This window comes from Halichoerus grypus, chromosome 9 (assembly GCF_964656455.1).
Source record: "Halichoerus grypus chromosome 9, mHalGry1.hap1.1, whole genome shotgun sequence".
Lineage (NCBI taxonomy): Eukaryota > Metazoa > Chordata > Mammalia > Carnivora > Phocidae > Halichoerus > Halichoerus grypus.
Genome location: NC_135720.1, coordinates 45043079 through 45057039, shown reverse-complemented (window position 1 = coordinate 45057039; position 13961 = coordinate 45043079). Strand labels below are relative to the sequence as shown.

The 13961-nt window shown below is 38.1% G+C and overlaps 1 protein-coding gene across 5 annotated transcripts in view; it reads right to left on the bottom strand.

The window, feature by feature from the left end:
- The window catches only part of TRAPPC3L (trafficking protein particle complex subunit 3L), a 61433-nt gene that overhangs the window by 28416 nt on the left and 19056 nt on the right, over nucleotides 1–13961 (bottom strand). For all 5 annotated transcript variants that reach the window (XM_078054833.1, XM_078054835.1, XM_078054834.1 and 2 more), the window contains 4 exons: nucleotides 12321–12394; nucleotides 10268–10462; nucleotides 7113–7210; nucleotides 4670–4769 (listed from right to left, as the gene is read on the bottom strand). In XM_078054833.1, the coding sequence (XP_077910959.1) occupies nucleotides 4670–4769; nucleotides 7113–7210; nucleotides 10268–10309 (240 nt within the window). In that variant the 5' untranslated portion in view covers nucleotides 10310–10462; nucleotides 12321–12394. The remainder of the gene's footprint in view (nucleotides 1–4669; nucleotides 4770–7112; nucleotides 7211–10267; nucleotides 10463–12320; nucleotides 12395–13961) is intronic.

Genomic DNA, 13961 nt, shown 5'->3' with positions numbered 1-13961 from the left:
ATTCCACATTTTCAGTTTTCTCAGAACAGTAGTCATAACAGGAGAAAATCCTCAAAGGTAAATTTTAATATCTCCTTTTTAAGATCTTATTTATTTATTTGACAGAGAGAGAGCACACAAGTAGGGGGAACAGCAGAGGGAGAAGCAGGCTCCCCGATGAACAGGGAACTTGATGTGGGGCTCGACCCCAGGACCCCGGGATCACGACCTGAGCAGAAAGCAGTCGCTTAACTGACTGAGCCACCCAGGCGCCCCCACAGGTACATTTTAAAGAAACAATTACTTTTGGGAAAAACACTGGAATACGATCAGAAAAATTAAATTCTCAGCTGGCTTTTTTGACTATGTAACTGTGGTGACATCATCCTAAGACTTAATTATGTCATCAGTAAAATGAGGCTAATGATGGCTATCGTTTTTACTTCACAAGACTCTTGAAAGGGAAAAAATTAATAGGTGGCAATTACTTTGAGCTTTCCTAAAGAAAGGCGCTGTATTACTAATAGTTTTTTAACATCATGTTATAATGCTGCTGACAATCTTTATAAATTATACATCTTATTTAAAAAAATTTTTTAAAGATTTTATTTATTTATTTGAGAGAGAGAGAATGAGAGACAGAGAGCATGAGAGGGAAGAGGGTCAGAGGGAGAAGCAGACCCCCCGCTGAGCGGGGAGCCCGACATGGGACTCGATCCCAGGACTCCAGGATCATGACCTGAGCTGAAGGCAGTTGCTTAACCAACTGAGCCACCCAGGCACCCACATCTTATTTTTAAAATTTGAAGCACTTTGAGGCAATCAACACAAAAGTAGACTTGTATATGATAAAATTATATTTTAAAAATGGATACATTTTAATGTTGCAGGAATACGACTTTAGAATTAGCCTGTCATCTCTTTTTTATATGAAATACAAGGCCTGATTACAGACTTTTTTTGAGCAGATTTGGTCTCTGTCATGGGATTTCTCTTTACCACTAGATGGCGCAATCTGAGGTCCAAAGCTGTTCGAAGTGCAGCTACACAAGGATGATGGCTGTGTTCTGTATGAGGGCATGGTCTGAGGTGGCAGCCAAACAAAAGCCACAAGGTTTGGGTTCTATTCTTGACCCTACTATGTTCCATAGGCAGCATGTGAGAACGGTGAATTTCCTCTGACCTTGCTCCACGCCCCCCTAAAACTGACTCTAACATTTGACACCTGCCTCCTCTCAGGAGAGTTTACAAGGATGAATGAGATAATGCTGCTGAAGGCCAGACCTTCTAATGAAAACTGCCAATTATAAGCAAAACATCAGTGGGTGAATATGTAACTAAGGTCCGCCCCTTCCCCTGTGTTAAAATGCTTCTGAGTTGGTTGACATCATTCCCACATGTAAAAGAACATTTTGCTCGAGAAGGGAAAATGATTAAGAGGGAGGAAATCTGGACTTTGAAGGGAAGTGCAAAGACCAGGAGACAGCCCCTCTGCACAAGAGAAGGGTAAGAGTGACAAAATATTCTCTTCATTGCAAGAAGGAATCTTGCAAAGGAGTAGAAGTGGATTTTTTCCCAGTTTGTTGAGGACAGGAGGAGCAGATCGGAATTTCCATGACATGAGAAAAATAAAAAAAGATGTAAAAAGTTTAGAGGAGAGATATTTGGAAAGCGAATGTTCTTAGTTTCACATCAAACAGACCTGTTTCTTTTAAAATTTTTTAAAAATTGGAATCAGAACACTTAACATGAGATCTACCCTTTTAACACATTTACAGGTGTGTAATATGTTATTGGTGACGACCGGTACTATGTTGTACCACAGACCTCTAAAGCTCATTCATCTTGCTTGGCTGGAACTTTATGCCCATTGGTTAATAACTGCCCATTTCCTCCTCCCCGAAGCCATCCGTCCCCTCTTTGATTCTATGAATTTAATTATTTTAGATACCTCATCTAGGTGGAATCATGCAGTATTTGTCTTTCTGTGTCTGGGTTCAGCCATGTTGTTTCACATTACAGAATGTCCCCCTTTTTTAAAAGTATGTCATTGTATGTATATACTACATTTTCTTTATTCATCTTTCAGTTGCCTTTTAGGTTGTTTCCACATCTTGGCTATTGTGCATAGTGCTACAATGAATATAGTGTGTTAATATCTCTTCAAGATCCTGATTTCAATTTTTTTGGATAAATACCCAGAAGTGGGATTGGTAGATCCTATGGTAATTCTATTTTTAATTTTTTGATGAACTTTCAAACCATTTTCCATAGTGGATGTACCATTTTGAATTCCTGCCAACAGTGTGCAAGGGTTCTAGTCTCTCCACGTCTTCACCAAAACGTGTGTGTGTGTCCCCAAGATTATGACCTGAGCTGAAACCAAGAGTCGGATGCTTAACTAACTGAGCCACCCAGGTGCCCCTGTTCTGGGAATTTTACAGTTTTGGGTCTTATGTTTACATTTTAATCCATTTGAGTTCATTTTTGTGTATGGTGTAAAGGTCTAATTCTATTCCTTTTGTATGTGGACAACCAGTTTTCCCAGCACCATTTATTGAAAAGACAATCCTTTCCCCATTGCCATGCTCAATGGTAAAAAATGGAAAACTTTTTCTCTAAGATCAAGAACAAGAAGGATGTTTGGGCGCCTGGGTGGCTCAGTCGTTAAGCGTCTGCCTTCGGCTCAGGTCATGATCCCAGGGTCCTGGGATCGAGTCCCACATCGGGCTCCCTGCTCGGCAGGAAGCCTGCTTCTCCTCTCCCACTCCCCCTGCTTGTGTTCCTGCTCTCGCTGTGTCTCTCTCTGTCAAATAAATAAATAAAATCTTTAAAAAAAAAAAAAAAAAGAACAAGAAGGATGCTTCCTCTCACTGTTTCTACTCAACATAGTACTAGAAGTCTTAGCTAGAGTAGTTAGTCAAGAAAAAGAAATAAAAGGCATATAAATTGGAAAGAAAAAAAGTAAAATTATTTCTCTTTTACAGATGATACAATCTTGTATGTGGGAAACCCCTAAATACTCCACACAAAAAACCCTGTTAGAACTAAGAAGTGATTTCAGGAAAGTTGCAGGATACAAAATCAGTTGTGTTTCTATTTACTAACAACACACTATCCAGAAAGGAAATTAAGAAACAATCCTATTCACAATAGGAGTGAAAAAGGATAAAATATCGAGGAATAAACTTAAACAAGAAGGTGAAAGACTTGTATCTGAAAACTACAAAACATTGATGAAAGAAATTAAACAAAACACAAACAAATGGAATGACATCCGATGTTCATAGATTGGAAGATTAAATATTGTTAAAATGTCCATATTACCCAAAGTGATCTACTAACTCAATGCAATCAATCTTCATCAAAACCCCAATGGCATTTTTACAGAAACAGAACACAACCATCTACATTTATATATTTCAAATATTTCCCATTAAAACACCTAGTATTTTTCTAGCATTGCACATAAACTTGGCTTAGTGAAAAATTATTTTATTTTTCAAACTACTGCTTCATTATTTTAGTTATATTCTGCAAATAGGGAAAGAGAATTTTTTAACCTGTTTAGTTGTGTGGTAAACTCACTACACGGAGACTAGAAGACCTGGATTTCAATTTCAACCACATTATTCATGAAATAATGAAATAATGAGAAATGAAATGAAATAATGAGAGTAATGGTAACAAGAATTGGGAAAATCTTTTATTTGGATTGTGTTTTTGAATGCATACTTTTTTGGTGTATACTAGTACTCAATTTTTATCATAGTCTTTCTGGGACTCAGTTTTCTTATCTGGAAAATGGGAACAACTCCTACTCTGCTTACTTCACAGGGATACCGTAAGGGTAAAAGACAAAAGAATATGTAAAACTGCATTTGGAGTCACAAAGCACTACGTAGAACGATTATTGCCACTCATGTGAAGAGTCAGTTTGGAAATAATAATATTAAGGATCAGGAGAGAAAAGAAGAATGAGACCAACTTAATAGGTCTGTTGTGAGAATCTGGAGGCAGTATACCTGAACCTTATAAATATCTGATACCCATGCATACTTGCCGGGTCTCCCCCAAATGAACGACACTGGGTTAATAATCGTAGACCAGCAGATTACAGGGATTCTGGCTAAGGAGGCATTTCCCGATCTCATCTTCTACCTGAGTTATCTGAGCTGGTCTCAGGAGATTCCAAGTTGTCTCTGGCATATCAGAGCTGTGAAAGTTCTTAGAGCACATGCTTTTACAGGAAGCTTTATTTTTCTCTTGGGGAAACATTGCTCTGGGAATCGAACGGCCACAACAATATTCTCTGAGACAGCCAAAGACCACTTCCTCCGTGTGCTAAAGTGATTATACAAAGAAACCGGTTTGGGACATCATGTTATGAGGTTGCCCTTATTACACTCCCTTTCTGTTTACCACCTCAAAACATTTTCCCGTGTGGGGCACACACTCCACACACACCGTGTGGTCAGAAAAATCTATAGATGCTTAAGTGCCTAAAAGCACTTATCTCGGTTCACAGTAGCTTTAATCCTGTGCTGAAATAAAATGCTTTTCAATCAGAATCTCTTAGCACCTAATAATGAATACAGCTAAAACCTACCCAATCAGAGCAGAAAGCCACAGAACTGAGGACAAATCAAAGATTTTCAAAACATCTTGAAAGAGCTAAAAACGCATTTACCTGGGCAATTATGTCTGTAATTTCTGAATAACTATGGCATCTTCTTACACAAGATCGAGCCAAAAAGTCTTCCACCAGCCGTGTTCCAATGCCATATCCCCTGTGATGAAGGAAAGAGTATGGTCTGAAAATAATATTCGAGTAGTGAACTCTAGCAGTGTTTAAGAATGGAGTCCGCTGTTTAGCACCTTTGCAAGGATAACAAAGTGAAGCAAATTTGACAAGTCTAATGGCTATTTGGCAGTAGGCTCTTTATTTGTCTTACAGATACAGAAACAGAGAGCATTTATCTGGGAAATATTAACTAGTTTCCTATGAGCAGAAAAGCCTGAGGAGGTAAGGCTGGCCCAAATTTGACAGTGTATATTAAAGCTAAGGGAGGTTGGTGTTCATAGCCTAATGTATCTTATTGGCAACTAACTTTGTCATCAGTAGCTGTTGATGGAAACAGAATGAGGATCTAGCTAACTTGTCTACTATAGGTGTGGTACTTGGATGCTCATTCTTCTCTTAGCATAGTTATCATGGTAAAAGTACAGACATGGCCAGGATGGGCTCCAGAAGGAGAGGAAGAAGGGAAAAGAAAAATCAATTTTTGTTGTCAGTGTAGGTTTCTGCAGTTAAAACTCTGAAGTTTAGCGAAAAGAAAAAAAAGCGACATTCAGAAAATTCATTTTTCATTCTAGGGGAACTGAATCTATGGGACTTGGGAGAAAGTATTTGTATTATCCGTTAGCTTCACCCTACCACAAACGGACTGAGTAGTATCTGAAGTACAGTGTTGAAGGCATCTTACTGAGATGTCATAATACAGCCGAGTATGTGGCTGAGATGCTTGAGCAGACGCTTTCGACAAGACAGACCTAAGAACTTTCAATCTAGTTGAGCAAATATGACCTTAGTGGTGGAAATAAAAAGAAAAAATTTAACATAAGCTACATAAAATGATGTGTATTCTGGAAATGCTGTATCACATGTTTAAGTATGACCTAAGGTAAAATAGGTTAAGCAGCTCTCACTATTACAGACATTTTATCTTAGGAAGTACTCCTGACTAATGAAGAGGAAATGAAAAAAAAAAAGTTATATGACCCAAAATAAACAGAGGACAATGAAAAAGAACTTTCTAGTAGAAAAAGAATAAGCTTAGAAAGGGAGGAAACTAGGGTTCACAAAAAACCTTTCAAGCTTTCCTTTATGTTGTCTTTTTTCTGTTTTCCAACTAAAAACACAATCAACCCTTTTTAAAAGCCCTACAATGCTCAACTAGGCTAAATTTCCCTTTCAACCTTTCTAACTAAATCTTCTAATTAGTACAAGCTTTCTAGTCATTGCCCAGTTAGAGAGTCCTTTTCAGGATCCATAATTAAGAGGCTCAAAAAATGTTGACAGATATTTTATTATTGAGCAATAATCTGATGATCATATAATTATTCTGAGAAAATTAAAGGTTGAATTTGTGCAGAGGGAATCTCCATTAATAAAGACAAGGAGAATGAACTATGTTTTAAAAGGAAAGGGTGGGCACTGTGAATTGTGCAAGACTGTTGAATCATAGATTTGTACCTCTGAAACAAATAATACATTATATGTTAAAAAAAAAAGAAGAAGAAGAAGATAGCAGGAGGGGAAGAATGAAGGGGGGAAATCAGAGGGGGAGATGAACCATGAGAGACTATGGACTCTGAGAAACAAACTGAGGGTTCTAGAGGGGAGGGGGGTGGGAGGATGGGTTAGCCTGGTGATGGGTATTAAAGAGGGCACGTTCTGCATGGAGCACTGGGTGTTATACGCGAATAATGAATCATGGAACACTACATCAAAAACAAATGATGTAATGTATGGTGATTAACATAATATAATTTTAAAAAAAGGAAAGGGTGGGTTTCTCCCTTTAATATATTTTTAAGTAAAGCATAGCAACGGTAAAAGCATTCAAACAATAAAAACACTACATAGAAAAAAGTAAATCTCTCTTCTATGGGTAATCCCCTGTCTCCAAGTTCTCTCAGGCAACTGCCATTAGCAATTTTTGGCATATCCCTCCACAGATGGTCTATACTTACATAAGCATATATTTATATTAGAAGGAGTTATCTTAGAACAAAAGACTGCTGAAAAGAATCAAATTTGATGATCCATAACATTGTTAAAAGAACAATGTTTTACCATACTTTTGCTTACAAGTGACTAGCAAAGAAATGATTTTGAACTAAAAAGAATATGTTCCATGCTTGATTTTCGTAGAAAAAAGTTTCCTTCCTCTTACTTTATGCTTTACAACAACCCAAATGGCCATTGTCAGAAATGATGTTCAGCTTTAAAACGTGATTCACTGAAATCATAGAAGAGCCTGTGAAGTAGGGCAAAGTCATTAGAAGTGGACAAAATTCAGAGGATGTTAACAATATACATTCCATGAGAATAAAAGACTTCTACTTACATTTTATCTAAATATTTGTTCACATCTTCGTCTTTTTCATAATCTTTACACAGTTGGGCAACCAGAGCTCCATAGGTGAGGACAAAGAGATCTTTGTTCTAGAGAAAAAAGGGTTGGTTTTACTTTATAGGCAAAGCTATGGACAATGTGCTACTCTATTTTTTTTTTTAACAAAATGTTCCAATTGCAAGCAGCCTTTGAGATCATCTGCTCATTTTTTCCCACCCTCCTACTAATTATTGCGACAATTTTGACTTCTGAGAACAAGCTGTACCTATATTTGGATCCATCGCTGATAAGAAAAGAGCTGTGAAATGGAATGAGTTTCTTAACAGGAGAAATCTTTCTATGCATTTGCTAATAGTATATAGCTTGCAAGGTATTATCATGGGGCAAGGTTTTTAAAAAAATAATTGCTAATATAAATTTCTGTTGTTCTAGAATGGCCTTTGGTATCGGCCGACCATGTTTTCAGCTGGAAGGAATAATTGGTTGAGACTTCTCATGAGTTTGCACAATCCCTAATGGGTTCCAGATCTGCCAAGGAGACCATCAGGATGAACCCAACTGTAGCAGCAAATTTGTGAGATGTTGTTTTATTTATACTGAGTGAAAAAAGGAGAATTTGTACTTTCCTTATAGATCTCCAAAATATGGCCTATTTTCAAAGTGGACTGAATATGAAAACTACAACTAAGAATAGTTTAGGTTTGGTTTAGCATAGAGAGGTTGAAAGTATGGGAAACAGAACACACAAATCTCAATCAATCCATTTGACAAAGTCTCTCTGTTTTGCTTCTGGTATTGAATACTATGTAAGAAAGGGATGGAGATACTAGGGATAATTTATTCCAGTGCTCTTAGTCCTACAGAGGAGGGAATAAGGCCTAGGAGGAGTGAGTGACTTGTCCAACGAGCCATCAATTGGCAGAGCCAGGGTGGAGCCTGAGACTGCAAGCCCCACTCTGACATAGCAATTACCTTTGAGGTGCACAAAAGAAGGCCTATTTGAAGTAGAGGTGGGTGGGACAGGGAGGCACGAAGGGGAACCACTGTGGAAAATAATCTTACTTCTTGCATAATCTTGTATTTACATGAAAAGCTAAATGTGGGTTCCAGGTTAGAAGAGGTGTTTTTACCTCTAGACCCAGGTATCTTGGGTAGCCTAACATGGAGGGTAACATATGACCTGATAAGATGCATTCTTTTTTTTTTTTTAAGGCACAGGCAGAAATGGTTCAACAAATCAATAAAATTATTCAACAAAGTAACTTCTGTAAATGTTATATAATTTTGATCAAAATACTTCCTAAATTTACCCACTACCACCAGAGTCCACCTCCCTATACATGGGTTTATACTATGACAAATATGTTTCTTTAAGCAGATAGAATATTTGTTATAACTAAATAAGTTTCAAATGGATAGAATCTAAATAATTATAGTTACAAAATTATGTCCATATGTGGACATCATTTATGTTAGAAATATAAATCAAAATGTCGTAAGTGGGTGTAGAATATACATTAGATACACTAATTGACATTACGTTAAGGACTAATCTCTATGAGTCAGGTATAGAAAATAATAAGTATGTTAATATTTCTACTAGAAAACAAATATAAAGCAAGTGATTTTAACAAAAATATTGTTAAATCACTAAAGGGTCACGATATATTCAATTTTAATTCTGTTCTTATTTAACTCAAAAAACCTAATCATACACTATAAGAAATGTCTGTAAATTATACATGAAATATCTTCTCAACATATACGGAGCCACCACAGAAGATAAATTACTGCTATGTGGTAAGAGCACAGCATAAAAATAAGCAACGGTTGAAGGAGAGAGACAGAAAGAATAATGTAGTTATTGCCACTAGCAACAAAAGCAGAAGAATTTGAAAAAGAGATAAAAGGAAATGAAATTATACCCTACTTACATGCTGAAGCATCAGCATTGTGCCCATTTATAATACGACCAAACTGAAATCATGGCATTTTCTTCTTCCTCTTTCTCTCTTATTCTGATGGGTGAATACTATCTACAGTTTACTTGTAGCTAAGTTTCAAGTTCAATACCCACGAGGGCCAGTTTTTCCATTCTGTGTCCTCGTAAAAGGCTGTACCTTGAGCTACATGTCCAGTAGGTCTCAAATCCATACAACCGGTCACAGAAAATGTCAACATAAAATTTATCTTCACAGTTTATAAAACAATAAAAACAGTCATTTTCACATATGAAAAACAGAACACCATTAGTTATTTGAGACTTTGGATACATTAGGATAAAAGTGTGTTTTAACTGACACGTAAATGAAGTGATTTAGGTGCACTCTGCAATATCTTTTAGTATTTCAGAACCCCACATAAAATAAATCAAGATCCCAGAATGCCAGAGGGGCCATCTGGAGGCATTCCCAACTGGGGTGTGACAGTTAATCATACAATTCCAAGTTCCCATAACTGAAATTACTTAATTTTCTTCAGTGCTCATCAGTTTCCTGAAATAATTAAAAGAGCTTTAAACATAACGATAAATTTTCACATCTGTAACTTCTAATGAGAGGATTAAAGAAGAAGTTTATCCAAAGCTAATATACAAGTAATTAAGTTTTGAAAAATAACTCTGAGCTTGGAATATATAGAAAGGATAATAGCACATACCAAATTATAATAATAGATACTTACATTTAAGACAAGGAAATACATTTCTAAAGGCAATCTTTTAATGCTGAGTTTTTTGCTGATCTGTTCCCATTAATTTAACACATAATCACTATTTTTTATATATTTTATATACATTTCATTTCCTAGTTCACAAAGTATGAAATACAAAGAATTGCTTTATCTTTTCGTATTTTCTGTCAGGCACAAGAGATAAATTTGACACGTTATAGATCTAATTAGTCACAAAAGAAAACCCTAAAATCTGTCTAAAGACTCAATTATTCTGTTACAGTGTGTTAGAGAGCATTGTATTATTCCCAGAGGTGTGATTTATGATCCACTCCACTAAACACTTCCTTGCTCCACTGAAAAAAAGTCTATGGGTAGTGTCACCTTTTGAAATAAATCAGAAATCACTCAAGAAAACATTTTCTTTGAAGTAGAAGAAAGGCCTCTTTGAGGATATGTTTATAAAAAGATCTTACGATTTTATGGTATTCTGGTTTTCTGTGTGCAGGGCGAGACATGGTGCTTGAGAGATGAAGAATGCAATCTTCGATTTCTTTTCGTCGGCTTTTACTTTAGAGGTGTATCCATCCCTGTCGTCCTGTTTTTGCACGTTCCTTCTTCCTTGGAGACAAGAGTGCCACTTCTGCACTCTCCTGCTGTTCTTTGCTGAGCTGAAGAGGAAAACAATCATGAGCAGGACGGGCTTACGAGCACGTACCTTGCCACCGATCAAATACTGCTTCACTTGTGAGTACAAGTTGTAACCTAGAGGCATGAAAGCTGATAGTGGGAAGTCTGATCAGAGGCACCAGCTACTGAAAATTCTTTAGCCCAAGGGAGTATAAGAGTGGTGTTTTGCTCTCATGCCAAGGCATTGTTCTAAAAATCACAAACAGAAACCTTCACAATCCAAGATAGATCTAAATGTTAGCATTATTCAGTCTTTGTATTGATTGTTGTGTGAATTTGAGACAGGATCAGCAATCTGTAGGTACTACATCTTGGGTTCAAACCTAATGAACAACTCTAATGGGTATCACAGACCCCCATCTTGCATGATTACAGAATTCAAATATATCTGATACTTTTGTTTTCATAAGCAGCAGTTTTAAGGAATGATGGATTTGGGGTGTTGGTATTTTTTCCATAAAACTGTTGCTCAAAATGGGTGTTCTACAGTTTAGTAATGTATAATGATTCTGGCAGAGAAAGCAAGCCCTTAGCTTTCTTTTGATAGTCCCTGAGATGTTAGCTATTGAAGCCTCTCTTTATTTATGTAGGAGTATAGACATTTAAAGTTAACACGAGAAACTCCCCCATCTTGACAACTCCATTCAGGACGTGGAGGACCAACACTCTTCCAGAAATAGAAGCCTAAGACTCAATTTAAGAAAGTCACTTCCTACTTCTTACCATCTGAGTCAATTAGCTCTGTGTGTTCTATGCGATCTGAAGAGAAACCAGAGTATAGCTCCGTGTGTTCTAGAAAATTCTTGCTATAAAGTGACAGACTAGGAGAATTTGGAAGTCTCAGGCTGAGCTGCAGTTCTACCATTTACTGGCTGTGTGACTTTGGACAAGCCATTTTATTGTTCTATGGCTCAGTTTCCACATTTGCAAACTGGCAATAATAAAACCCACCTCACAGAATAATTGTGAGTATCAAAGAGGTAATGTGTGCTATAAAACACGTTATAATGCACTATAGAAACATTAATTACTGTAGATTTTTCTCGTAGGTGAGTATATCGAATGGGGTTCTACAATATTTAGGGTATTCCTATTAGTGCCTGTGTTCCATGACTCTATTCCCAGGAAAAGTCAGTTTGGCTGGGGGGTGGTGTGTGTGGGGGGGTGCTTTTCACTGGTAGATTAACAACACTTTATATTTATGTAAAGTTTACAATTTACAGCATGGTTTTCACTTTATCTCATTTTAATTCGACTACCATCTGTGAAATAGTACTGTAATCATTACCATTTTCTAGGATGAGAATCTAAAAGTCACATTGAGAAATTTGTTCAAAGTTGCTGGATAGTCGGCAACAAAGAGGGATTTTGGCTCAAGTTGCTGACCCCAAATCAAACATTTTTTTCTATTGTACACAATCCATGTTAGAGCAAAATATTTCAGAGGTAGACTCCCAATAGCTACTAAGGTATGGTGAGAGCCCCTTGCTGAGCGTAGTGTGGGGGCGATGCTGGGTTCTGAGAAAAACAGAGAAAAGGCCTGTGTGCTTGGTGGGTGGGGAGTGGTGATACTGAAATCAATTTCACTAAACCACAATGGCTGTGCTGTGGAGACATAAGGGCCACCATGAGGATTCAGGACATCACAGATACCCTAGGAGCCAGATCCTCTGCTGGGCTGACAGCCTCCCCCTCTCTCCTGCCCCTTCGTCCAGGAGCACGGCACTTAAGGAAGGAGTCCCTGTCTGGCATTCCCTCTCAAGAGCCCAGCCGGCACAAACACAGCTGCGGCCAGGGCGCTGGACACTGGTTTGCTGATGTCCAGACTGTGAAACCCACCAGCCTTCAGCAGCTCTTGGGATCCAAGGAAGCCTGCTGTGCCCCAGGCTCTGTCTTTTCTCCACTTTCTTCACCTAAAGAGAAGAAAGTACAGAGGGAGGGTATGTTTCAAACAGGGAGCTGATAGAGAGTATCTGTTCTGGCAGCAAACTAGAAAGAGGAATCATTGCAAAATAATGCAGAGGAGAAGTTTTTGCTCTTTTATTAAGAGTTCTTTTGGTAGCCTAGGCCAGAATTTGGAGCCGGCGTTGGGAGAATGATGCGATCTTCAGTGTCATCATAGTGCACTGCAAAGCAACCAGCGCAAGGAGATGATGAACTGGGTCACTCCCTGAGAGTCGTCCCCTGGGAGGTACCTGGGCAGCTGGGTAGAGACCGGGGAGGTGCTAAGAGAGGGCAGCACCGATCCGTCAGTGTGTTATCATCATCTGAGATCCCCCACAAACTACCAGGCACGGCCGTCACATCTGCATTGGGAGCTTGGTATCTTTTTGCAACTTCTTTTTCTATTTAAGGCTGCTTTTCGTGTTTATTTTAACCAAACTTCTTTATGTAAAATGAGTGATGATATGCTCAGCACCCTCTCTCCCGCCAGGACTGCTCTAGCTGTCAGATCTGATCTCCCTGTCGGTGTGTCAGCACGTCCTCAGTGAATGAGCTGCTGGGTCTCCACTGACGAATAGACATTTTATATATTGGATAGACAGCTGACAGCAAGCTCTCTTTAGCATAAAGACCATTTGGTTACAAAGGCCCAAAGGAAATTGATCAGTCATAGATGTAATCCTTCACAATCACGGACAAGTTACACACAGGTACCCCTGAGGAAGTCATTAGTTCTTTTGACTGTGAACAACAATAAAAACTTAAGAATTTGTTATCAACAAACTCCTTTACCGCAAGACATTGATGCCTCAACAGTGATTTCTCATCAATGAATGCTCCATCCTTTCCTGCATTCTTCCCTGAAAGAGTGGTCTACATTTTCCTTCTCTGCTTCCTCACTTCCCGTATGTTCCACGAAATGGACTTTTAAAATTGGAAATTACAAACGTAAGGAAGATGTGGTTCTTACTACCAAGCTCTACTGAACGAGCTGCTAGATATACTTCAGGCTCTGTTGTAAGCAATGACGCAGTACCGATAGAGTTGAAATAGCCAGCACCCCCCTGAATTCTACTCTGCCCTCCGCAGCGGTCACCGCTACGCAGAACTTGGTATTTATCATTCCTATTCATGTTTTTAAATTCTACATATGTTGGTAACCACAAAGAATATGTAATATCATTTTGTTTCAAAACTTTACCTAATTTGTCATACTGTGCATATCCTACAGCTTGCATTTTTCCTTCCCAGTTATTGGTTAAGATTTATCCATATCTACAGCTGTCGCTCTAGCTAGTTTATTTTCACAGCCTCTATAGCTGAGGTCAGCAGACTTCTTCTGTAAAGGGCCAGAGAGTAGATATTTTAAATTTTATGGACATATGGACTCTGTCACAACCCCTCAACTCTGCTATTGTGGTGGGAAAGCAGCCATAGACAATTCAGGAAGAGGTGTGCCTATGTGCCAATAAAACTTTATCTGTAAACATGGAGATTTGAGTTTCATGTAATTTCACATGTTATAAAATACTGAAC